Source organism: Neovison vison, chromosome 14 (genome assembly GCF_020171115.1).
Source record: "Neovison vison isolate M4711 chromosome 14, ASM_NN_V1, whole genome shotgun sequence".
Lineage (NCBI taxonomy): Eukaryota > Metazoa > Chordata > Mammalia > Carnivora > Mustelidae > Neogale > Neogale vison.
The window spans coordinates 1,139,812-1,163,046 of record NC_058104.1 but is presented as its reverse complement, the minus strand read 5'-3'; the positions used below and the strand labels follow the sequence as shown (position 1 = coordinate 1,163,046).

The window sequence follows — 23,235 nt, the reverse complement described above, 5'->3', positions numbered from 1 at the left end:
GACAGAGAGAGATCACAAGTGGGCAGAGAGGCAGGCAGAGAGAGAGGAAGGGAAGCAGGCTCCCTGATGAGCAGAGAGCCCGATGCGGGGCTCGATCCCAGGACCCTGAGATCATGACCTGAGCCAAAGGCAGAGGCTTTCACCCACTGAGCCACCCAAGCGCCGCCCATTTTTTTTAAAAGATGTTATTTATTTATTTGACAGACAGAGATCACAAGTAGGCAGAAAGGCAGGCAGAGAGAAAGAGGAGGAAGCAGGCTCCCCGTTGAGCAGAGAGCCGGATGCAGGGCTCGATCCCAGGACCCTGAGATCATGACTTGAGCCAAAGGTGAGGCTTTAACCCACAGAGCCACCCAGGCGCCCCCTCACCATTTTTAATTAAGGTCGCAGTTGAGTAGTGTTTGGCACAATCCCATTGCTGTGCAGACGGCCCCTCCTTCCACCTTTCCACCTGAAGCTCTGTCTCCATCACACACCCTCTCCCCACCCTCATGCCCCAGCCCCTTGGCACCCACCACCTACCTTCTGTCTCTGTGAACTTGACAACTCCAGGAGCCTTGCGGAAGTGGAATCATATGGTGTTTGTCCTTTTGTGTCTGGCTGATGGTACTCAGCATTACGCCTTCAAAGTTCATCTGGGTTGTACCAGGAGTCTGAATCTTTTTTTAAGTTTTTTTTTTCTTTTTTAGATTTTATTTACACACAAGAGAGAGCACGAGTTAGGGAGAGATACAGAAGGAGAGGGAGAAGCAGACTCCCCACTGAGTGGGGAGCCTGGGATGTGGGGCTCGATCCCAGGACCCTGAGATCACGACCTGAGCTAAAGGAAGACCCTTAACCAACTGAGCCACCCAGGTGCCCCCAGATTTTTTATTTTTATTTCTTTAAAATATTTTATTTATTGGGGTGCCTGGGTGGCTCAGCAGGTTAAGCCTCTGCCTTCGGCTCAGGTCATGATCTCAGGGTCCTGGGATCGAGCCCCACATTGGGCTCTCTGCTCAGCGGGGAGCCTGCTTCCTCTCTCTCTCTCTGCCTGCCTCTCTGCCTACTTGTGATATCTCTCTCTCTCTCTCTCTCTCTATCAAATAAATAAATAAACAAAATCTTTTTAAAAATATGCATTGATTTGCCAGAGAGAGAGAGAAAAAGAGGGGACAAGAGGGGGAGTAGCAGGAAGAAGGAGAAGCAGGCTCCCTGCTGAGCCAGGGACACAACATGGGGCTAGACCAGCACCCCGGGCAGATGCTTAACAGACTGAGCCAGCCAGGTGTCCCCAGAGCTCCTCCCTCTTTAAGGCAGACTCATAGTCCTCTGTTGGACAGACCACATTTTGTTTCTCCATCTGTTGACAGACACCGAGGCTGCACTTGGCGTTTTGGCTGCTTCTCACTCTCCTTGCCCATAACAAGGGGTCTCTTGTAGCCTGCAGGTGTCTCCCGCTTCCCTCTGGGGCCACCTCCCGCATCTGTCAGCCACGCCCTCAGGCTCAGGAGTAGCTGGAAGGCTGGGGTAGGGCGATGGTGGCACCCATAGGAGGGTTCGCACAAGTCTGTGCTGTTTCCTGCAGACCTTGGTTAAAGCTCTCAGTGACCCCAAGGGTTCCAGTATGTGGTTGGACTCTGGGCTTTTTGCCTAGGGCCTCCGTGATCTGGCCCAGGGTTTTCGCTCTGTTCCTGGCCTTTGCCAAGGCAGTCTGCTCCTCTCCCCTGCCTGGATTCTCCCCAGTCCCTACCTGGCTATCTGCTCCCCACACCCTCCCCCCAGGGAAGTCCTTGCTACCAGGAGATCTTGGGGCTGCCAGCCCACTCAGCTTCTCTGGACCTGCTGGGCGCCTCCTTCTGGGGGTCGGGGAGGTCCTCTGGCTCCCGCCTTTCCATGCTGCCCACGGGGGCCCAGCCTCTCCCCCCGCCCCGTCCCTAGGGTACGGTGCCATCTCTTGGGAGGAGCCGGCAGAGCCCGGCCGGGGCAGGCTGGGGCTGGAAGCCCGGGGCCCACTCTTGGAAAGGGCCACCCAAGAGGAGCCTCTCTTCCTCCTACCCCGCAGCGAGGTCCCAGTGGGCGTTACTCCCGCCCCAACCCACCGAGGTCTGGAGGACGAGGGCGCTTACGGCGGCAGGAGGGGGCGAACGAGAAGCCGACGCGGCGCCCACAGCTCGGTCCTCCGCGCCCCGCGGGCCCAGGCTCAGCCGCGCGCCCCCACGAGCGCCTCTGCGATTGGCGGAAAGTTCCTGCACCTTGCCGCCATTGGCCGCCTCGGCCGCTGCCCCGCCCCCAGGGCCGCGGGCCGACGTGGGCTCGGGGCGTGCCGGGGGATCGGGGCTCCCGGGCACCGGCGCCCGCTCCTCGGAGGACCGCTGCAGCTGGGACAGCAGGTACGAAGGAGGCTGCCTGTGCCCCTCCGGCGACCCGGGGTCCGAGAACCAGGTGGACGGGCCCGCCGCTGGCTTTGGGGGAGGGTGGGGGCGAGGGGACTGCGCAGGCGGAGGACGCGAGCCGCCGCCTCAGCGCCTCCTGCCCTGCCATGCGCCCAGCGGCCTGACCCAGGCGCCGGGCAGCGTGCGGCCGCCGTCCGTGGCCCGTTCAGAGGTCGTGGCTCAGGGGCTGTACCCGGCCGGGGCGCTGCGCCCGACCCGTCCGGCCCTCTTCCTCCAGGCCACGCTGCACCCAGACGGCAGCCGCGCGGCCTCCTCCCGCTCTCGAAGTGCGCGAGGGCGGGTGTCCAGGACCGCCTCCGCACGCCCTCGGGCTTGGTGCTGATGGTGAGGGATGGTGGGGGTGGGGACGCGCCGTCTTCCGCACTGGACAGAGGGAGAAACTGAGGCACGAGAGTGAAGCAGGCTGCTAGAAGTGACATAGGCAGTGAGGACAGGTCGGACAGACAGAGAGGGGCGGGCAGTCCCTCAGGACTCCTGAGGAAAGGGCTGGCCAGACTCTCGGGCTTCGAGGGCTGGAAAGAGGGAATGAGGGGACAGAATCAAAGCGTCCAGCCGGAGCTGTCGGGGGGGCTCCTCGGTCCAGCCAGTCCACACAACAGAAGTCCAGCGGGTGCCTGGTCACCATGGAGACGCTGCCTGGCCTCCCTGTAAAGGCCCAGCTCTTTACTTTCCTGTAGAACGTGGAGCCTGACCCCACAGGGGATGGGGGTCTTTCTGTTCTGCCTCAGGCCCCAGACCAGAGACCCCAAGGTTCACGATAGCATCTTGCCACCCACCCAGGTTGGGCTGGTGTCTTTGGGCCCAAGGAGGCAGCTCTGGGAAGCCACAGGGGTTTCCGCACGCTGGTGCACACATGTTAAGGTGGGTGTGTCAGAGCGTGCCCCTGGACACCCTCGGCCTGTGCGTAAGTCGTGCCCGCATGTGGGGCACGGCCCCTAGACCCATTTCTGTGGATGCGTGAATGTGCGCATGTCGGGTGCCCACATGCTCTCTTGGGTCCCCAGGTGCCATCGGGCACCGAGGGGAGGGTCTGGTGACCTGTCTTGTCCTTCCTGCCTCTAGTGGGGGGAGGCCTAGTGTGGTCCAGGAGAGGGCAGGACCTACCCTCACCATGTCCCCTTCATGCCAGGTGCCTACAGGCCCTGCAGTGACCCTGAGCTCCTGCTCGCTGGCCGCCTGCCCCAGCGAATCTTAGCCGTGGGGGCAGTCTGGGGGCATTCTGGGGCCCGCCCTCCCCTGCATGCCGCTGGCCAGTGTGTCTCCCCACAGTGATCAGTGGAACCATCCGCGGGGTTGCCCGCGACACAGAGCTGCGGGAGTCTGTTACGGAGGACAGACCCTACCACTGTTCCCGGTGCGGGAGTCCAGGGGCCGGGTGCAGGCCTCCATTCACACCCTGCTGCACAGCGGGGTCTGGGCCCCTTCCTCTCCATGGGCTGGAGCCACCTCGGTGAGGCCTGGCTGGGCTGTGCGCCTCATTTCCAGGAATTCAGCCGTGCCTATGGGGCTGCCTACACCAGCCATCTCCACCTGGGAGGTGGCCCCGGACGGAGGGGCCTGGAAGCAGGGCACTGAGGGGGGGCTGGTGAAGGGGGGCTGGGGGGGCTGCCTCCCGGTGGCACCAGCTGCTTGGGAGGCGAGAGTGATGAGAGTAAGAACACAGATTTCCTTAACCATTGTGGGTGGTGTCCCGTGCCTGAGCTGGCCCTCGGCTGAGCCCCCACCACACTGTGGGCTGCTCCGATTCCGGCTTCAGAGTAGGACACTGAGGCTCAGGGCAGGGTGCCTTGTCTAAGGCTAACCAGCTAGTGAGTGGGAGAGTGGCCCAGGCCTGTGCCTTGGGGAGGAGCTGCTGCTGCTTGGCTTGGGGGGGAAGCAGGGACCCTCCTCTCCACGTGAGCCTCTGCTCCGCCGCTCCTACCTTCATCGCCAGGTGCTGCTGTCGCGCAGAGTAGGAGTGGGAAAAGTAACCGCCAAGGTCTAAGGCGGCGGGGTCCCTTAGTGGGGGCAGGTGGGCAGACACCACTCCTGGCCTGTGAGGGAAGGGAGTGCAGCCTGGCCGCGGGCTGGACTTCTCGTTGCAGTCCGCTGTTCCTGGCCCTGGCCCCGTCCCACCCTCAGGGAAAGATGGGCCCCTCCATTCGTCCATGCAGAGCATCTCTGTAGAGTCAGGCTTGTCGCTTGTTGCTGGAGCGCAGGAGCATACAGTGGGGTCTCTAAGGACCGTTTCGCCACTGGTCCTATTGTTGCTGGCTCCGCCTTCTTCCTCAGCCTCAGCCACACAAAAGGCCAGTGCAGTTTGAGACGAAGCCCAGGGCCCTGAGGCTGAGTGCCCCTTGGGTTGGGGTGTGCGCAGGGGCTCCTGGACTGGAGACAAGTAGACTCTGTTCACCCCAACCCCACGGTTCCCAAGAGAGCCAAAGCTCAGGATGTGGGTGTGTGTGTTTGTGTAGGCTGATGGGCTGAGCCCAGGAAGCAGCTTCCCGTCCTTCCCTGCCAGTCTACACTGAGGAAGGGTCTGACGGTGAAGGTGGAGGCCAGAGGCTGTGTCATCTATTGGGCAGGAACTGAGGCAGGAATCCTCCAGATTCGGCTGACGATTATGGGTGGGGGAGGTAGGCTCCTGTGGGTTTCTGCCCACCTGCCCCTCCTGAGGTTCTCTGCTGCTCCCTTCTTCCCAAACCCCCAACCAGGGGTGCTCCATGCTCTGTGCTCAGGCACTGGACCTCTCCTCCTGGTACTATTCCCACACTGGAGAGCTGGACCTGCCTCATGCCTTTAAAAACTGACAGGATGCTGATGATCCCACATGTTAATCTCCAGCCTGGACCTCCTTCCTGGACTGCAGACGGTTACCTCCCTGTCTGCCCCCTTCCCCTCGCCAAAGACTGACTTAGCAAAGATCAGAGGAGGAGGAGAGGAGGGTATGCTCCTGGTCCTCCTCCTCCTGTTGGGAGGTTTTTGCACTGTCCAGACGGGCGCCAAGGATGGCTTCCTCTCTAGGGCTAAGCAGCCCCTCACCGTTGGCCTCTGTCCTTTCTGGTCAGCTCTGCACAACCTTTCACTGGAAGGAGGCTCCTGGCCACACCAGGGGCCACTGTGGACCGCCCTTCGGACCACGTGTCTAAGAAATTGAGGGGCAGCTGCTATGGGGTAAGTTCTTGGTTGGACCGCGGTCTCTGTGCACCTGCCCTAGGAAGTGCCTGAGCCTCGCATGCAGTTACCCTCCTCAAAAGTGCGGAAATGCAGCAAGAGCAGTTGAGGGTGTGGCTAACAGAGCCAGAGGAGCACCAAATCCTGGGTCAGGGGCTTTGTTCCTGCCTGAGGGAAGGGGCCAGAGGGAAATGGTGTGGGTGAGCATGTGTGTGGGGGCCATGGGCTATGGGACCTGGCCTGTGGGGAACCCCCGGGCACGTGCACTCACATGGATACACAACCAGCTGCCCACTCTGCAGAGGAGCAGAGTGCGGGACGGGAACACTGGCGTTGTGGGCTGTGTACAGAGGAGTCGGGTTAGGTGTGTTCGTTTGGCCAACAAGCTTTTATTTGGTGCTGGCTCTAGGCACCGGCAATAATGCAAGGAATGAAAGACCCAAAGGAGACAGGATGCTGTGAGCCAGGTGGGGCCCCCCACTTCCCCAGTGCCCAGGTCTTGGGAGCAGGGCACTGGGGTTCCCTGCCACCCAGGGACACCTGTCTTTTGGGACTGGTGGCAGCTGGGGCCAAGTGCAGGCAGGCCTGTGGGGCCGTGCGTAGTTGGGGGTGGGGGCTGACAGCCAGGCCCCTGACCAGGACCCTGGATGGGTACAAGCCCCTCACAGTCCTGAGACGCCCGGCCTCGTGTGGGATGAGGGAGTCCGGCCCTACCACCCCACCCAGGCTCTGTCCCCCGCACCTCCCTCTCCCACCGCAGGCTTTGCCAGGTCACCTCTCGAATCTCAGGTTTTGGGTCACTGTTTGGAGAAGGAAGGTGGATTCCCCCTCTTGGGGCCCTTTCTTGCACCCCTGTGTGTGGGCCAGCTCCCCTGCCACCACACACACAGAGAGCCGGCCTCGGTCACCGCGCTCCGGCCCCAGTTGGCCCCGCGTCTCGGCAGAGCGCCCCCTCCACGCCCTGCGCGTGGACCCAGTCTTCGGCTGCGGGGAGGGGGAGCCGGGGGACTGGACTTTGGGCTGTCCCGGTGGGCGGACACGCGCCGCCCCGAGCTCCACGGCCGCCGGCGCGGGGCCCGCGGGAACCCTTCAGCTGCAGCCGCCCCATTTCCCTGGCGCATGTAGCTCTCAGTTCGGCGGCCGTGTCGCATCTCCCTGCGCGGGGACGCGTGGTCCACGGGGTCGCCCCGGGCGTTAGCGGGCTGGCGGCCGCAGGCTTCGAGCGGGACCAGGGCTGGGAAAGGGTAGGGGGGAGCAGGCTCCGCGGCCCGGAACGCGCGGGGATGGCCCCGGGCCCCGGCCGGAGCGCCTGTGGACGGCCGCTTCCGGCTCCCGCCGAAGCCTCCGCCCTGCCACTTCCGGTGTGGCCTCCTGGGGCCGGGTGGGCGCGGCGGGGCGTACTGTGAGCTCCGGGCCAGCGCGGTGGGACGCCCCGGAGCCGCGCGTCGGCGGCCATGGAGCAGGACGACCCAGGCGAGGCGCTGGCGGAGCTGCGCGGGCGGCGGCTGGGCGCGCGGGAGCTGCTGCAGGCGGCGGCGGGATCGGGCCTGGCCGCCTACGCAGTGTGGGCGCTGCTGCTGCAGCCCGGCTTCCGGCGCGTGCCGCTGCGGCTGCAGGTGCTGCGCGGGCCCGGCCGGAGCCGGGCCGGGGCGGGGCTGGCGGCGCGGGGGGTCGGGGTTCGCGCTCGGGGACCAGCCCCTGCCTCCCTGCGCAGGTGCCGTACGTGGGCGCGAGCGCGCGGCAGGTGGAGCACGTGTTGTCACTGCTGCGAGGCCGCCCCGGGAAGACGGTCGACTTGGGCTCCGGGGATGGCAGGATTGTAAGCACTGCGTGCGGGGTGGGGGCCCCTCGCCGGCGCCTGGCCCGCCTTCGCGTCCCCACAGCCTCCTGTGCCCACAGGTGCTGGCCGCCCACAGGAGCGGCCTCCGCCCGGCCGTGGGCTACGAGCTGAACCCCTGGCTGGTGGGGCTGGCCCGGCTGCACGCGTGGAGGGCGGGCTGTGCCGGCAGCGTCTGCTACCGCCGTGAGGACCTCTGGAAGGTAATGCAGGGAGTCCGGAGCCCAAGACCTCACACCCGGCTTCCACACTCTATTGCTGGGTTGGCTGGGGATCCGGCAACCCAACTGCAGGTTCTCTGGCCACCTGCGTGGGCTGGGGACAGGACTTGGAAGCCACAGTGGCCCCACGCCCACCAGACCTCCTCCTGGCTGGGGCCCTACTCCCTGCCGGGGCGACTTCTTCTTGCAGGTGGACCTGAGGGACTGCCGCAATGTGTCCGTGTTCCTGGCCCCTAGTGTGGTAGGTCTGGGGCTGCCAGTGGCAGGGGAGGCGCAGGACGTCCTCCCGGAATGTGTTAGGCCTGGAGGAGCTGGGCAGGGCGGCCGTATTCCATCCTGCACCCCGACCCTCCTGCTCTCTCCCACAGCTCGCACAGCTGGAAGACAAGCTGCAGGCAGAGCTGCCCGAAGGGGCCCGAGTGGTGTCGGGGCGCTTCCCCCTCCCCACATGGCAGCCTGTGGCTGTGATGGGTGAGGGTGTGGACCGTGTCTGGGCATATGATTTCCCAAGGGGCGGGTTGGCTGGTCAGGTGTCCCCAGGACCCAGTTGTGCCTCAGCCCCTGGGCCCTCCAATTCTCAGGTTGGCTGACCATTTGCACACAATAAAGACTCGTGGACTCATTCGAACTCTTGTTGGGTGGAGGCTGGGTGGAGCGACACCCCCCGACCCCGCTCCCACCCGAGGGGGTGCTGTGAGGAGGGCTCCATGCTGGCTGTGAAAAAGAGTTCTGCCCTGAGTTTGACAGCTGGCTAGCGGCTTCAGGTCCTTGGGTGCCGCTGCTTGATAGGCAGTGTGGTCCCCACTCCCCCAGCGTCCTGTGTACCCATGAGCTTCCTCAGCCTCAGGATCTCCTGTTTGTACCTGCTAGGAGGAGTCCGGGTCAGGCACCGGCCTGGTGGTGCTGTTACCTGGGACTGAGGCCTGCAGGGCACACCCAGCCTACCTGCCGAGGTGCTGGTCCACGTACTCCTGTAGCTCAGAAAGTTGCTCCTCAGCCATTGTGGCCCGGACTAGCAGCTGTGCCCGCTCACGCTCCAGCTCCACCTGGCATGGGAAGGGCGTAAGCCACAGGGCCAGACACAGTGTGAGAAGTGCCCCAGCCAGCCTTGCCTCTTACCTGGGTGCCACAGGAGAAGTCCTGAAGCTTCTGGTGGATCTGGGCCCAGGAGGCAGCTTCCTGGCCCCTGTGAGGAGAGAGAGGCACAGGCAGGAGGGCTAGCTTCCTCTCAGGTGTTGACCGATGACCTTGCTCAAGTTGGGACCCTTAGATCCCTGACTTGCCTGCTGGGAGCAAGGTCAGGATAGCATGCGCCCGCCTGTCCACTCGGCCCTGGGCCTTTGAGCTGTCCATCGGTACATGGGGGCAGGGCAACCCGGGCCCAGAGGGCCCACCGGCTGCTCACAGAGGGCTAAGCCACATTCTAGGGGTTTATTTCTCAAAACTCTGGGAGATAGGCTGAGACAAGTGCTTGCGCATTGCACAGGAACATGGAGGCCCAGAGGCAAGGGCTGTGAAAGTCACCAGGCAACCTGCTTCTGTCCTGTACCCGCCATCCTGGGCCAGAGCCTCTACTGGCCATCCCCCACACCTCTTCATCCTTAGGTCACCTGGGTCTCACTGAAAGATCCCTTTCTCCGGGCAGCTCCCTGGTCCTCCGTTCAAGGTTAGCCCCTTTCCTGTTGGGGCCCCTCTTCACCCAGGCATTTGGCTGTCTCCCATACAGACCAAAACCCAAGGGCACAGGTGGGCCACCTTGTTCACCACTGCCACCAAAACCCCACCCAGGCTTAGAGTTGGGGAATAAATGAATGACCCCCTGCAGGTTCCCCCACTACCCACCCCAGGGTACTCACTGTGGGTCTCTGACCCCCAGGGAGGCTTCACTGGGCCCATTCTGTGGGAACAAGGGCGGCAGCATGAGCCTGGTGAGCTGTGCTAGGCACTCCCAGTCGGCTGAACGAGGCAGGCTGCTCAGGAATTGGGGTCTTTGCTGAGCCTGTGATGGGCCTGGGGTGTGCTCTGGGGTGCTTGCTCCAAGGCCAGTGTAGGGCAGCAGGGAACACTCACCTGGGCCTGGAGCTTCCGGAGCTTTGTCTCCTGCCTGGCCTGGTCTTCTGGGTGGCTGAGTTCAGTGACCAGGTGCAGAAACCCGGGCTCCAGGTGTAAGGTGGCTGCGTCAAAAGTAGCTTTGGGGGTCCCAGATGCCTCACTGGAGTCTGCCAGCACCTGCTGCACACTAAGCCACATGCCAAGTCACATAGGGCCACCCCACCCCGGTGCCCGGCTCAGGGAGGGGCCTACCTGCGGGTCGCCAGCAGCTCCTCGTGTCTACGGCTCAGATCTGACAGGCGCTTGCGGTAGGCACGAGCAGCCCGGGCCAGTTGCTGCTCACGGCTGCGGTGCGCTGCCCGGATATGCTCCAGCGTGGTCTCCAGGAACGTGCGGAGGGCTGCGGCTGCCGGCTCTTGGCTGGTGCCATTCGCGTACTCCTGGAGGGGAGGCGGCGGGGCGGGGGTGGGGCCAGGCCTGGGGAGGGCGGGGCTTGCTGGGCGCACCCCGCTTCCCATAGCCCCCTCTCGGGAGCGGCCGAGGCAGTGCAGCAGGCAGGGACCCCGGGGTCTCCCGGAAGCAGTCTGGCACGCCCAGGCTAGGCTTGGTCTCCCCAGGACACAAGGCCTCCCTCACCACAGGGCCACCCCACCCGGTGCTCACGGCCACGGCCTGGGCACATCGCTGCAAGTGGAGGGCGTACTCTTCGTTCAGCTTCTTGAGCTGCAGCTGCAGCTGGGCATTCTCTGCCTCCGCCTGGCGCAGCTGGCCTTGGCAGGCAGACAACACCTGGGGGTGGAGGCGGCCTTGAACCCACACTGCACGAGGTGGGCCTTTGCTGACTGTAGGACGCCACCTGCTAGACATCAACGTGCGGAGGGCCGGGCCTCACCATGGCTTGTGCGGCTAGTTGCTGCCCCGCCGTCTGGGCCTCATCTCGGGCTTCCTGCAGCCGCCGGCCCAGGTCTGCCCTGCGGACATGCGTGTAAAGCTTAGCGGGACCCAGGGCGGGGACTCCCCCTGTTCTCGGGGAAAAGCCACTCCAAGCCTGGTGCGGTACTGCGTCCTCCCTGTCCCGCGTGAGGCAGCCACTCACACACGGGTCTCCAGTGCCTGCCTCTGGGCCTTCTGCTCCTCCAGTGTGCGCGTCCATTCTCCCTGCAGGTGCACGAGCTCTGGGTTCCTGGCAAGGCCCAACCCCACCCTGGGCTAGGACAGATCCGGACAGGTCCCCAGGCTAGGGGGCTGCGCACTCACGCTGTTTCCCAGCTTCTGCTCTTTATCCTTAGGGCTCAGGAAGTCCTCAGGCTGTGCCTGTAGGAGAGAGCTGGTCCAACCTCACTGTCTCTGCTGCACCCCTGCTTGGCTCCCACCCAGCCAGGCACTCACGGCGACCTGGGGTCTGTGGTGGATGGAGTGTCCCTGCTCCCAGGCCTTGTGTTGGAGCCCCCGTACCAGCTCGTGGTGGTGCCCCAAGGCAGCCTCTCGGGGGGCTATGCGATCTCCATGCAGCTCCAGCTCCAGCACCCGGCTCTCCAGCCGTAGGACCTGTAGGGTGACCCGGGTGAGCAGGTGCACTTTCCTGTCAGGGCACCCAGGGTAAGTCAACATCACCAGGGAACATACAGGCACATACAGCACACACGGGAGATGTGGGTATAACAGACACTGCATGAGCGTGTACGATCCCATGAGCATACCTGGACCCCTCACAGCACAGGTCCCAGGTATGCACCCTCCCACCGTGTTCCCCGGGCCGGCACACATGGGCCCCTGCTGGCACCCACCTCACTCTTCAGCTCAAAGAGTTCAGCCTCATGCTGCTCCTGCACGTGGTGAGCTGAGATCTGCAGGTCGACCAACTCCTTGGAGATCTGTGGGTGGTCAGGGTAAGAGGTGGTGCCCGGGGGACCTCCCTCCTGCTAGCTGGCCCCCTGAGGCCTCAAGCGCACCTGCAGGCGCCGCTGCTCGCTCAGCTCCGGATCCGAGGGAAGCTCTGTCTTGAGGCAGGCTGCCCAGTCCTCTGCTTGGGGCAGAACCTGGGGAGGCATCACCCCCCCCATCGTCCACTTGTGTCTTAAGCTTGAGCAGTGGCCTCCGCTCCCAAGGAGAGCTCCAGCCATGCACTGCCCTCTCCCCAGTACCCGTTCCACACACAGACTGAGGGCAGTTTCTCCTGGCCTCTGAGGGGTTAGGGAGGAACCCCGGCGCATGTGTCCAGAACAGAAGTGTTCTGGAGAGACTCACATTTTCAGTGGCCCCAGGTGGGGGTCTCGGCCTGGGGGCTGTGGCTGCTGCGTGCTCCATAGGCAGAAAGGACTCTGGCCTCCCCAAAGGCAGTGCCGCCTTGCCAACCCGCCTGTTGCAGCAACACAGTGGCTTGTGTTGCCAGGGCCTCTGCTGGCCCCCTGCTGGTCCCGGGGGTGTCTGGGGCCCCACCCACCAGGGGAGCCAGGGAGGGGCACTCTCAGCTCCTTCCGTATATGGCTACCCATCCTTCACCTGGGAAAGGCAGACCTGCGCCGCAGCCTTGACCCTGGGTCCTGACGGAAGCAGGAGTTCATGAGAAGGCCCAGCACAGAATGGAACGACCACCGCCGTCACTGCTGTCCTCGCGCAAGGTGCCCTGCCTTGCGGTGGGCGTTCGCACAGTAGGCGCCTTCTATGTGCCCACTGCTGCTGGCTGGGCGCTGGGATGGGCAGGTGAACAAACTGGACAGATTCCCCCGCCCCCAGCCTGAGGGAAGGGGCCGCGGACGTTTCAGTCGAGGGACTGGGGGATTCAGGGGGACGGTTTCAGCCCCGGCGCCCGGAGGGCTCCCTGGAGGCGGCGCCCGAGCGCCGGGCGCTGCGGCCTCTGACGCGCGTGCGGCCCCCCATCGGGCACGCGCGCGCACGCGCTCTCCCTACGCCGGGGCACGGGCCGTGGCGGTGACCCGGCCGAGCGCCGCGCTCCGTTAAGGCGCCGCGGTCTGAGCCCGAGGCCGGTCTCTGACCAGACGTCTTTGAGGCGGTCCGCGCAGTCAGCCGGTGCAGCGCCGCTGCGGGAGGGGGGCGGGGCCGGCCCGGGGGCGGGGCCTAGGCTCTACGCGCGGCGCGGCGGAGGGGCAGTGGTTAGAGGGGGTGCGCCGGACGGTTGCGCCGTCGCGAGGGGCGGGGCCTTCGCGGCTGCGGGCGGCAGTGGCGGCAGTGGTGGCTACGGTGGCGGCGCCGTCGTTGTGGTCGCTGCCGCTGGCGGGCTGGCTTGCGTACTGGCCGGCCCGGCCTGAGCCTGGGGCGTGGGCTTCCGCACCGGAGCTCCGGGAAGTCCCCGGAGCAGCGAGCGGGCTCCCTCTCCGGCCGCCGATGTGTGTGAGGAGCTGACCCCTCGCTCGCGCAGCCCTGCCTTGGTCTGGAGAGGGGAGCCCCCGCCCTGAGGAAGGGGTTCGGAAGCCTGGGGGGCCCCTCGACGAGAAGACGCGGGGTGCCTGAGCTCTGCGATCATGAAGGTCAAGGTCATCCCGGTGCTCGAGGATAACTACATGTACCTGGTCATCGAGGAGCACACGCGGGAGGCTGTGGCCGTGGACGTGGCCGTGCCCAAGAGGGTGAGGGCAGCCTGTGGGCGGCGGGGAGCGCCGCTGGGGTCCCCCGACCACCGTGGCTGGAGCAGGCCCTTCCCCTGCTCTCTGATCTCTGGGCACAGGGCGATTACGGTTCCCGGATTATCTCGGGGCTGCCCTGAAGTTAGGACCGTCTCCGATCCCCGTTTTTCCCCTCCCTGGTGCCTCACCGTAGTCCTAAGCCCTGGACGTTCAGTCATTCATTGTCTGCTGGGTCTCCTGTACCTCCACGCCCCCCGGCCCCCCGGGGCTCTTGTGTACATCACACTTGGCGCCCTAATTGGCAGAGGGGTGGGGCGGCCACCGGGCTCTTCCAAGCCTCCCTAACTCCCGTCCCTTTCAGCTGCTGGAGATCGTGGGCCGGGAGGGGGTATCACTGACCACCGTGCTGACCACCCACTACCACTGGTGAGCGCGGTCGGGGCGGGCCGAGGCGCGAGGGCGTCGCCCCTGCCCCACCCCGACCCAGGCGTGATCCTGCTCTCACCCGTCCGCAGGGACCACGCGCGGGGCAACGCGGAGCTGGCGCGGCTGCGGCCGGGACTGGCCGTGCTGGGTGCGGATGAGCGCATCTGCGCGCTGACCCGCAAGCTGGTGCACGGCGAGGAGCTGCGGGTGAGCGCGCGCCCGGGAGGGCGGGGAATCGCCTTGGGCCCTCCCGCCTCACCAGCAGCCCGCCCCTCTGCTGCAGTTTGGGGCCATCCACGTGCGCTGTCTCCTGACGCCAGGCCACACCTCCGGCCACATGAGCTACTTTCTGTGGGAAGAAGAGTGTCCGGACCCACCCGCGGTGTTCTCGGGTACTGGCTGCCCCGCCCCACCACCCCCGCCTGCCCGTGACCCTCCCCCACCTTCTCTGACCTGCTGTCCTCCCCAGGGGATGCCCTTTTGGTGGCGGGTTGCGGCTTGCGCCTGGAGAGCACAGCTCAGCAGATGTATGAAAGCCTGATGGCGACCTTGGGCAGCCTGCCCCCCGAGACGGTGAGTGGCCATCCCTTCCCCTCCTGCAGGGTCCTGCCACCCTGCACAACCTGCACACTCTGACCCTGACTGGTGCCGCGGGGGTGCAGAACGAGCACTCCAGCCAAGGAGAGTGCGGGGAGGGGCCAGGCAAGCCCAGGTGAGCACCTCCCCCCGTCTCTGCCTGTGGCAGCGCTGTGCACCCCCTGAGTGCCTCCTTTCTTCAGAAGGTGTTCTGTGGCCATGAACACACACTTGGCAACCTTGAGTTTGCACAGAAAGTGGAGCCTGGCAATGACCACGTGAGAGCAAAGCTGTCATGGGCCAAGGTGCGGCCACCCCAGCCTCTCTCCTCCTAGAGGTTTGGAGGGTGGACGGAGGTTGGGGCAGAGGAGGGGGTCTGCAGAAGAGTCAGACATGACCAGACCTGGCTTAGCCCGGGGTCCACCATTGACTGAGGCTCCTAGTGGGTAGGGGAGGAGTGGGTGGCTTTGGATGGGGACGTGTGCAGGTTGTGGGGTGGCCGTCCTCGAGGACCAGATGAGGCGAGGAAGCCTTTCTTCTGCTCCTGCCCCCAGAGAGGGGCAGGGCTGAGTGAAGCCAAGTTGCTTGGGGCTCTCGAGATAGGGCTGTGATAGGGGCCTGTGGTCATTCCAGAAGAGGGACGAGGACGACCTTCCCACAGTGCCATCCACCCTGAGCGAGGAGCTTCTCTACAACCCCTTCCTAAGAGTGGCGTGAGTACTGGTTGGCGTCCCCAGCCTCCTTGTGGGGCCCTGTGCTCTCCCGAGGGGCTGTACCCGAGCAGGGTATCCCGTGGCTGGCCTGCTGTCCTCTGGTCCCCCTTAGCTTCATCTGGGTACTGCAGGAGGTGCCAGGGGAATGGTTATTGGGCTGACTGGCACCAGGGAGCAGCTGTTCTTTAAGTGTTTCCTGCCAACACCCCCTGGCAGTTACCCAACAGTCTCCACAGCGTCCCCTCTCCCTACAGAGAGGAGCCTGTGCGCAAGTTCACAGGGAAGGCGGCCCCAGCCGAGGTCCTGGAGGCACTCTGCAAGGAGCGGGCGAGCTTCCAGCAGGCAGCTGAGCCGCTGCAGCCGCAGGCCCGGGCTCTCCTGGCCCTGCAATGGGGGCTCCTGGGCACACCTCGACAGAAGTGAGCCCGAGGAGGACCGGCTGTGGGGCCAGGCAGCACATCTCTCCTCCTTCACCCCTTGGCCAACTGAGCCCACGGGAGGATTGCCTCTGGCACCTTCCATGGCCCTGCCCAGCTGGTTGTCCAGACTTGGAGAGTGGGCACCCTGGCACTGGACATGTGAGGCTCCTCTCTGGGGTGCATGTGAGCCCAGAGGCCTGGGTGTTTGGGATGCGTGCTGGGGTGCACAGGGCTTCTGAACTTTGAATAAAGCTGTGGAAGGGTTCATTTTTGACGCTGGTGGATGCTCTTGGACTTGGAAGCGTTTTCAGAGAGATCCCTTTATTAGATGGGGAGCTCTGTGACAACACGCTGGACGGTCTCACCCCACTCTGCCCTCTCCCCCACCCCTTTAAGTGGAGACCCAGCTGTGCAGATGGGACTCAGCGCCTGATCTCATGGGGTCTCTCTAACAGAGCCTGCTTCCTGCCCAGAACTGCGCAGAAATGCAAGCTGTCAGTTCCCAGAGACCACAGCGTCTTCAACGCCCAGTTGCAGGTGGGGCAGGTACGCCACCCCCAGCGTGGGGTGCTGTGGGCTGCGTGCTCCTCTCCGGCCAGCGTTCCCTGCCATCCAGGGCCAGAGGGCTCTCTGCCGGTCTGGCATGGATGACTCCAGGAATGGGGAGGAGGAATCCCACTTTCGCTCTGCCTTAAGCTGCACACAGGCCTGGGCCTTACCTGGGTCTCCAGGCAGCAGAGAGAACACTGATCGCAGACCTGGGCCCATGGGGAGGTTCTGGGACCTCGTGGAACCTCTGGCCTCCTGCGATGGGGAGTGTGGGTGAGGGCGGGCTGGAGGTCCCCTTGACTGGCTCTGGGTCCGGAGTCCCATTTCAGGGTTTTGGGCTGGGGTGTCAGGACACGAGCTTCGTGGGAGTCCCAGTACCGGCTGGGCGGGCCCAGCAGCCCCGTGACGAGGCAGCCTACCATCTGATGCTGAGGCCAGAGCTGGCCATCTCCACCGCGCGGTAGCTGGTGTGCAGCAGGCGGCCAGTCCGCTCTGAGCCCTCGCCCTGCAGCCAGTGCTCATACAGTTCCTGGACACCAGGTGCATCCTCTGGCACCTGCACCGTCACCGCGTCATACAGCATCTGCACGTGCTGGAGCAGCTCCTTGCTAGTTGTGCCGGGAGCCTTGAGCTGGCCTCCGCCGTTCAAGCAGCCTGTCGCAGAGCCATGCAGGCGAGAGCACAGTCACGGGAGGATGCCTGCACACAGGGCGTACAGCCCAGCCCCTTCCCACACTGGCTCTCCTGAGCCTCCGGGCCACCCAGGCCGGGGAAGAGACGGAGCTCCCCTGCCACCCCTCCAGCTACCTGCGGGGCAGGCCATGACCTCCACGTAATGGTACGGGCAGCGCCCTCGCTTCAGCTTCTGCACCAGGTTCTGGATGTTGCGGAAGCCGTAGGCGGCGGCAAAGTGCAGCAGGACACGGCCCTCTTTCTCCAGGGTCACCTCCTGGAAGTCCTTGTTCCTGAGGGGAGCACAGGCTGGGCTCCCTCCTGCCTCCCACCCCTGCGGGCACATGGGCCACCCCGACCGGCTCCTCCGTGAAGGACAGTGACGGAAAGAAAGGGTGGGAAGCTCACTTCGCTTGGTGTCCCGAACCTCAGGATGGGAACCCCCTCCCTCTTGATGATGGCCACCAACCTGGCGAGGTCAGACAGCCCCCAGCCCCCTACTATGAAAGAGGGCATTATGTTGGGACAGACCCTGCCAACCATGGTCTCTGGGGGTTCTTGACCGCCGTGACAGGGAGGCAGAGCCCTGGAGAGCACTGGCCGGAGAGGAGGTCTTGCCTCCTGCCTGGTGCCCTGGGTCTTTGCCAAACCCACCCTGCTGTCCTCCAAGCCCACCTCAGCCAGGAGAGCCAGGCCGAGGCTGCCCCAACTGGGCTAACCTGTTCCCAAGCTCCAGCCCTCCTCACTAACCTCAGGGGTCTGTAGGTGACCTCATCCACATGGATCCCAAAGAGCTCCCGGGCTGCATGCCGGAACACATGCTCCAGGTAGCCCCCGGAGCCCCCGCCTCGATGGCTGGTGGGCTCTTGGGCAGATGCGCTGTTGCACCTAGGGAGCAGAGCACGGCCTCAGCGGGCAGCAGCAGCTATTGTCCACAGGGCTTTCGATAGCTTCTGTCTCTTGAGTTTGGAGGAGTTGCTCTCTAAACGGGAAAGGAGTCCGAAACCTGGGGGCTCTGTGTGTCAGGTGGTAGCTCAGGTGGGAGAAAAATGATCTGTTGAGTAACCTGTTTCGGGAGCTCAGGCCTGGGTCAGGTTGGGGTCGGCTGTCCACCGGCTGTCTCGTGAACCTGACCACCTCTGTGCACCCCGAGACAGACCACAGGGCAGACAGGGGGCCAAACAGAAGGAAGCCACCTGGGGAGGAGCAAGGGAGGGGACGCAAACCACCTCCACGCACTCACTCCTGCTTGTCAAGACATCGGCAGCCCCCAGACCCACAGCATGGCACCCTGACCCCACTCCACACTAGGAGGCGACTTACAGACTGTCCAAGGGGGCTGGCTCCAGCTCCGAGAGGGAGACCCCTTCTTCCTCTAGCAACTTGAAGACTTCTCCTACAAAGAAGACGCCAGCACAGATGCTCTTCAGCTGAGATCGCAGTAAAAACGGTGAGGAAGCCCATGGCACCCGTGCCCCTGGCGGATGGACACCCTGAGGCCCACCTCCCGGCTTGCGGGTGGACGAGAACCCGGCCACAGGGCGGAAGGAGGACCCACTTCTGAAGCCCCTCAGAAGAGCCAGCCCGCGCCCCGGACCTGCAGCCCGCCCTTGCACCGACACAGCTGGGGGGGGGGGCCACGCCCATTCCTGGGGCATGCCTGCCTCGGTGTGCTCCCAGCTCCCCACCAGGCGGACCAGGGCGTGTGTTCATGCAGGGGGACCTTCCCCACATTGGCTGGGCTCCCAAGCGTTCACTCTTCTGTATTTGAAGCCCTCGGGAGACTCTGAGAGGCTATTCAACTCAGAAATAGGGTGAGCCACGAGAGTCAGAGCAGCTGACGGGAATCTCCGCCCACCTCCCCACACAGACAGCCCAGTAGGGCAGGGTGGCCCGTTGGTCACAGTTCTCCAAGACAGCGGAAGGGTGAAGTATGGCCTGGCTCCCAGGGGAGGACCGGGGCTGCCTCGTCCACAGGGGACAGCGGCTCCAGCCAGAGCCGACGGGCGGGACTTAGGCAATGCCGTCCATGCCCTGCGGTCAGGGCAGCAGGAACTGACCTGTGGTGACCACGCAATCCACATCACGAGTCTGGTACTCCTGGCTGAAGAAGTCTGGTCTGGAAGCTTCCAACTTTTTGTCATAGCAAGGCATCACCGTCACATGGTAGATCCTGTCAGGGGTCAAATGCTGCCGAGAAATGTGGAAATGTGGAGTCGTGGCCTGACCCAACAGGAAAGGGGCCCATCAGGTAAGGTGGGGGTGACCCCAGCCAGCAGCCGGGATATGACCGTGGTTCTTTATGTGGGTCTTGGCTTATCTTTCAGGATGATGGCAGTGACTGATTCAGAGCTGGAATGTTCCTGTTACCTGCTGCTGGGCAAAGAAGTCCTTGACCAGGGAGCCCATGACCTGCTGCGGGGACCGCGCTGTGCTGAGGTGAGGGACAAGGAAGCTCCCGTGCGTCTTCTCCGCATAGCAGATCCAGCCTGAGGCCGACACCGGGAAGAAAAGGAGCATCTCACCGGCTGGGCAGCAAGTGACAGGACATTCTGCAGGGGACCGACTCGTGCAAGGAGTTACAGTCCCATTACGGAACGTCCCTCGCTCTGCTGTCACTGTCGAGTGCTGCTAGCATCAGTGAGGTCACAGTCTCAGGGAACTGAGTGACTCTCAGGGCGCCTCCTTCCACCAAGGAGGCCATCCTGCCAGAAGCCTGCACTGCTCCCCTCACCCCAGCGTTCCTGTTCCCTGCGTCAGCAGTGTGGACACACCTGGACAGGCAGACGTGAGCATAGGCAAGGTCTGTGTAGAGCTGGCCTGTCCTCGGAACCGCTGCACAAATTCTCGCTGGCTCTCGAGGAGACTGAAGTTCCTCGAGAAGGCGGTGTCGAACACGTAGTGCACCCCTGAAAAGCAAGCACCCATCTCACTGCCACAAAGGGTGGCTGAATTACGAGGCCCTGCTGGCCACGCCCCAGGAAGCCTTTGCCACCTGACTTGTCCGGGACCGGCCATGTCCTGGTGGCACCCAGCCCACAGCCTCCCAGCCCAGCTCCTGGCTCACAGAGGCCGACCAAAGTCGATCTGAGCCAGAACCTGGGAAACGGGCCTTGATGACACTCACTTAAACACAACACGAGAAGCAGGTAAGCTCCAGGCCGGGAGAGCACGGAGACAATTCAGAAGGTCTCTCTTAAAAGGCACAGCTCTCATGTGTCAAACCAAAACTCTGGCCTGAAGTCAACTTGGAAGGTTCTGGTGTGTTTTGAGTTCAGTGACTCAGAAGCCCGAGGCGCCCCGTCATGGGACCTCCCCCATGCTGAGCTGGAGCGCTCCCACGATGTTTGGTGCCTACCGATTTTCTTGAAGAATGCAGTCAGCTTCTTGGCAGTGTCTGTAGGAGTCAGCTGAAATCTTGCGGCCAGCGACGCTCTGGATTGGGGCGACACAGAAACCACAACCAGCCTCTGCTGACTGGGGGCCGCCGTCTGCAAAGCAAGGGACACGTGCTCACTCGGCATGTTTCCGTACTCATCCCCAGGGGTCCGGTGCTGGTGAGAGCATGCCCTGTCTCCAGGGCATGTCATTTCTATGTGTAGGTGGGGCCCAACACTTCAGTGTTGGAGTAGGACAGGTCACTGACATCCCACTGACGCCACTTTGAAAATGAGGGAGTCACCTGGAGATCGGTCCTTGACAACAAAGCAAAGGATGCTGCAGTCGATGTCAGGCTAAAAAAAAAATCTCCAAGACCGCCCACCACTTACCTTATTGGCATCTAGAATTTTCCGCAGTTCCTCATGGCTTTGCTGCGTGATGAGGACGGTCTCTGCGGAGGTGACACAGCCACTGCACGCCAGGCAGTCACCCAGCGAGATCTTGGCCTTCTCTAGCTTCTGAGTCCCTCCGTCCTGGAAGCACAGCACGCGGTGTTCAACAGGGCCCCCTGCACAAGGACAGGAGCCCTTGGGATAATGGGACCTACGAAACCTTGATTCTCTGGCAACACGGACTACCAGCGTGGCAGCTGGCTGGCTCTGAATGCCACTGAACGTCTAAAAATTAAATATTTGCTGGAGAAGTACATACATTCTATATATAGTCTAGCTTCACCGAATTCTAATCTGGGCACCAGCTCAGCTGGCGCATTAACGAGGCCTGCAGCCTGTCATGGGTGGAGCATGGGTGTGCGGCCTGGGTGACTTGCCAGAGGCTCCTAGTCTACACTCGTGGGGCTGTGCAGAGGGGAAAATGTCAACGGCCATGCTCCAACGGGAGGATGAGAAAGGCAAGGCTGAGACGAAGGGGGAGAGGGCAGAGTGAGGCGGTGGTCTGCTGAGCGAGCTCGACACACGGGCAGCAACAGCTGGACCGCCAAACGGGTGCAGAGCTTGGTGTGGGACGTGGGCCTCCAGGCTGAAGTTCTGCAACTTTCCTGAGATGGAAGAGACTCCAGCTGAGCACCTTTACTCCCTCTGTAAACTAAGGAAGGGTCGGGGCCTGTGACCAGCGGGTTGAGGAGACGGGGACCCCCTTCCAGCCCAGCTCATCAGGACTGCGCTTCACAGCGAAGCTGCGATTTGAGCTCAGTGTGTATTTTTAGAGTTGGGTGGGCCTAAAGGCCCAGGCTTTGATTTTGTGCCAAGAGACCTATTCCCAACCTCCCTCCACATCAGTCACTGTTGCTTGGTAAGGCAGGGCCCACTGATGCCCCCACCTCTCCGGGATCTCTTCACTTGTGGGATCACCCCCCCGGCCCCCAACCCTGAGATGGTGTTTCCCTGTGCTGGGCTAGGCTTGGGCAGGAGCTGTGGTGTGCTGCCGGGTCACGCTACTGGCCTGAGCAAACGTCCAGTTCTCTCCCTGTGAGTGCTTGATCCCCGGTCCAGCCCTGCCCTGTGCCCTCTGAGGCTCCTCCCCTGCCCGGGAGAAGTTCCTGAGCCAGGTACGCCCATGCCTGTGGCCCACGGGACGGCACAGACACTCTTGAGGGTCCAAACGGCAGATGGTCCTTAAACCACCATCTCGTTATTGCGCGATTATATAGGAAGCAGGGGTTCGCTGACAACAAGCTGTCTGAACTGGAAAATCCCACACAGTGAGAAACCACGGAGAGAGGGAAAGGGAAGACAGAGACCACCAGCTCCGCAAGAGGAGCCCCTCTGCAGACCAAGTGAAGCTCCATGCTCAGCCTCTGTGCCCCTCCACCCCAACCCCCGCCCTATCCCCGCTCTCGTGGCCTTGACAGTGAATCTGACCACAGTGAGAGGTCTCCCAGTCACCGTATTTGTGACTGGGAAGAGCGGCATGCACATGCTTCTGGTCATCTGGGCTGGAACTCACCTGCCTGACCTGGAAGTAACTCCCATCTTCTTCAATGTGGATCTTGGCCACGCCACTTCCTGTGCTCTTATCCACCTTCATGGGCTTGACGCAGTCCTATATAAAGGAAGAGACCCCAAATGGGGGCCTGAGTGCATGCAGGTTCCCCGAGAAAAGGAGCGACCTGGTGGTCACGCCATCACACCTGACTTTCGTCCGGCCACGGAAGCAGTCTTAGCAGAAAGATGGCTTGCACACGGGGTACACGTTCGAACAGCCCGCCGGCACCAGCGGTCACTCTGCGGCTCACAGCCAGATGAAGGCCCGCGCTGCCAGCCGCACGCTCACGCCCTGCAAGCCTGCCCGCTCTGAACTTGACTCTTGTTCTCAGCACGCGAACTGGCCACTGAGACGACACCCAGGAGCCACCGTTTCTGCACCTCGGCAGGAATGCTTTGCTCGGAGGTCACCGCCCTGCCCAGGCCCCAATGAAAGGAGTTTCTTCTTCTCCCCAACTCCCCAAGTTCCTGGGAGTTTCCCTGTCAAAAGAACCTCTCTGGCGGTTGCCTTCCCAGGGATGGTGCGCCCCAGAAAGCCCTGCCCAAGGTGCTGTGGCCAGCCCTGCGCCCCACCCCCACCCCCGGGGCCTGGTCCCGCACAGCCGGTGCGCTTGATAAGGAGGGACACCTGATGAGGACGTCACTCCCTTGCCAGAGTAGCTGTCCTGCCTCCCTTAGGGGCAAGCTCCGCCAGCGACGACCACACACCCTGACAGACACCGGGTAGTCAGGGCAGGTGACGCCATGGGACCAGCTCCTCGGACCTCCGGGACAGTCTCGCCTCTACCAGGGGGAGTGGACAGGGTCGCCCCAGCCCCAAGCCCAACACTTCCCCGGGGGTGACGCCGGCGGCCCTGCCCGGCTTCCCCCCGACTTCCGGGTGCGCACGGTGACGGGCCACTCGGCACGCCCTCCACCCGCGGCCTTGGCCAAGCCTCGCGGAGCCGTAGCCCTGCTCAGGCCACTGGCATCCCCGGCCGCGGCTTCCCATCGGGAGGAAGCTGGCCAGGGCGCCGGAGGCCCGGAGGGCGCGGGCGGATCCCGTTTCTCAGGGGAAGAAACTGAGCGGGTAGCGGGGCCCCACCCCACACACGGCCGCTGCCCCCGCGGGCCGGCCCACCTGAGAGGGCCCGATGAAGTCATCCAGGTCCGTCAGCTGCAGCGCCCCGCTGAAGGGCGACGCCATGGCTGCCGTACTGTCGCGGGGCTCCCGG

At 63.5% G+C, this 23,235-nt stretch overlaps 4 protein-coding genes across 10 annotated transcripts; 2 read left to right on the top strand and 2 right to left on the bottom strand.

Annotated features, from left to right (window-relative positions):
• Positions 1–2,295: 2,295 nt before the first annotated feature.
• HAGHL (hydroxyacylglutathione hydrolase like) lies at positions 2,296–16,198 on the top strand. 4 transcript variants are annotated; one of them, XM_044233861.1, is made up of 10 exons: positions 2,296–2,372; positions 5,483–5,588; positions 13,078–13,285; positions 13,644–13,708; positions 13,798–13,915; positions 13,992–14,100; positions 14,178–14,281; positions 14,488–14,589; positions 14,918–14,997; positions 15,252–15,688. In XM_044233861.1, exons 3-10 carry the CDS (start codon positions 13,181–13,183, stop codon positions 15,418–15,420), a joined length of 852 nt encoding a protein of 283 aa, XP_044089796.1. In that variant the 5' UTR covers positions 2,296–2,372; positions 5,483–5,588; positions 13,078–13,180; the 3' UTR covers positions 15,421–15,688. The 4 variants fall into 4 exon arrangements, with proteins under 4 accessions (XP_044089796.1, XP_044089793.1, XP_044089794.1 ...); XM_044233858.1 differs by lacking the exons at positions 2,296–2,372; positions 5,483–5,588 and having other exon boundaries at positions 12,865–13,285; positions 14,491–14,589; XM_044233859.1 differs by lacking the exons at positions 2,296–2,372; positions 5,483–5,588; positions 14,488–14,589 and having other exon boundaries at positions 12,865–13,285.
• Positions 6,957–8,268, top strand: ANTKMT (adenine nucleotide translocase lysine methyltransferase). Of its 2 annotated transcripts, XM_044233863.1 has the most exons (5): positions 6,957–7,204; positions 7,303–7,407; positions 7,488–7,628; positions 7,837–7,887; positions 8,015–8,268. In XM_044233863.1, the coding sequence occupies exons 1-5, from the start codon at positions 7,043–7,045 to the stop codon at positions 8,234–8,236; spliced, it is 681 nt and encodes a 226-aa protein (XP_044089798.1). In that variant the 5' UTR covers positions 6,957–7,042; the 3' UTR covers positions 8,237–8,268. The 2 variants fall into 2 exon arrangements, with proteins under 2 accessions (XP_044089798.1, XP_044089799.1); XM_044233864.1 differs by lacking the exon at positions 7,303–7,407 and having other exon boundaries at positions 6,958–7,204.
• Positions 8,407–12,016, bottom strand: CCDC78 (coiled-coil domain containing 78). 2 transcript variants are annotated; one of them, XM_044233856.1, is made up of 14 exons: positions 11,946–12,016; positions 11,651–11,737; positions 11,486–11,572; positions 11,154–11,246; positions 10,956–11,012; positions 10,795–10,856; positions 10,591–10,669; positions 10,362–10,487; positions 9,951–10,138; positions 9,717–9,885; positions 9,503–9,543; positions 8,766–8,832; positions 8,592–8,692; positions 8,407–8,509 (listed from the first exon to the last, which is right to left on the bottom strand). In XM_044233856.1, the coding sequence occupies exons 1-14, from the start codon at positions 12,003–12,005 to the stop codon at positions 8,407–8,409; spliced, it is 1,320 nt and encodes a 439-aa protein (XP_044089791.1). In that variant the 5' UTR covers positions 12,006–12,016. The 2 variants fall into 2 exon arrangements, with proteins under 2 accessions (XP_044089791.1, XP_044089792.1); XM_044233857.1 differs by lacking the exons at positions 8,407–8,509; positions 9,503–9,543 and having other exon boundaries at positions 8,612–8,692; positions 11,094–11,246.
• A 109-nt stretch (positions 16,199–16,307) lies between the features above and the next one.
• On the bottom strand, positions 16,308–23,235 carry CIAO3 (cytosolic iron-sulfur assembly component 3). 2 transcript variants are annotated; one of them, XM_044233854.1, is made up of 12 exons: positions 23,142–23,235; positions 22,168–22,368; positions 21,984–22,079; positions 20,408–20,551; positions 19,996–20,128; positions 19,412–19,546; positions 19,008–19,126; positions 18,698–18,827; positions 17,961–18,033; positions 17,388–17,525; positions 16,773–16,930; positions 16,308–16,619 (listed from the first exon to the last, which is right to left on the bottom strand). In XM_044233854.1, the coding sequence occupies exons 1-12, from the start codon at positions 23,205–23,207 to the stop codon at positions 16,381–16,383; spliced, it is 1,632 nt and encodes a 543-aa protein (XP_044089789.1). In that variant the 5' UTR covers positions 23,208–23,235; the 3' UTR covers positions 16,308–16,380. The 2 variants fall into 2 exon arrangements, with proteins under 2 accessions (XP_044089789.1, XP_044089790.1); XM_044233855.1 differs by lacking the exon at positions 22,168–22,368.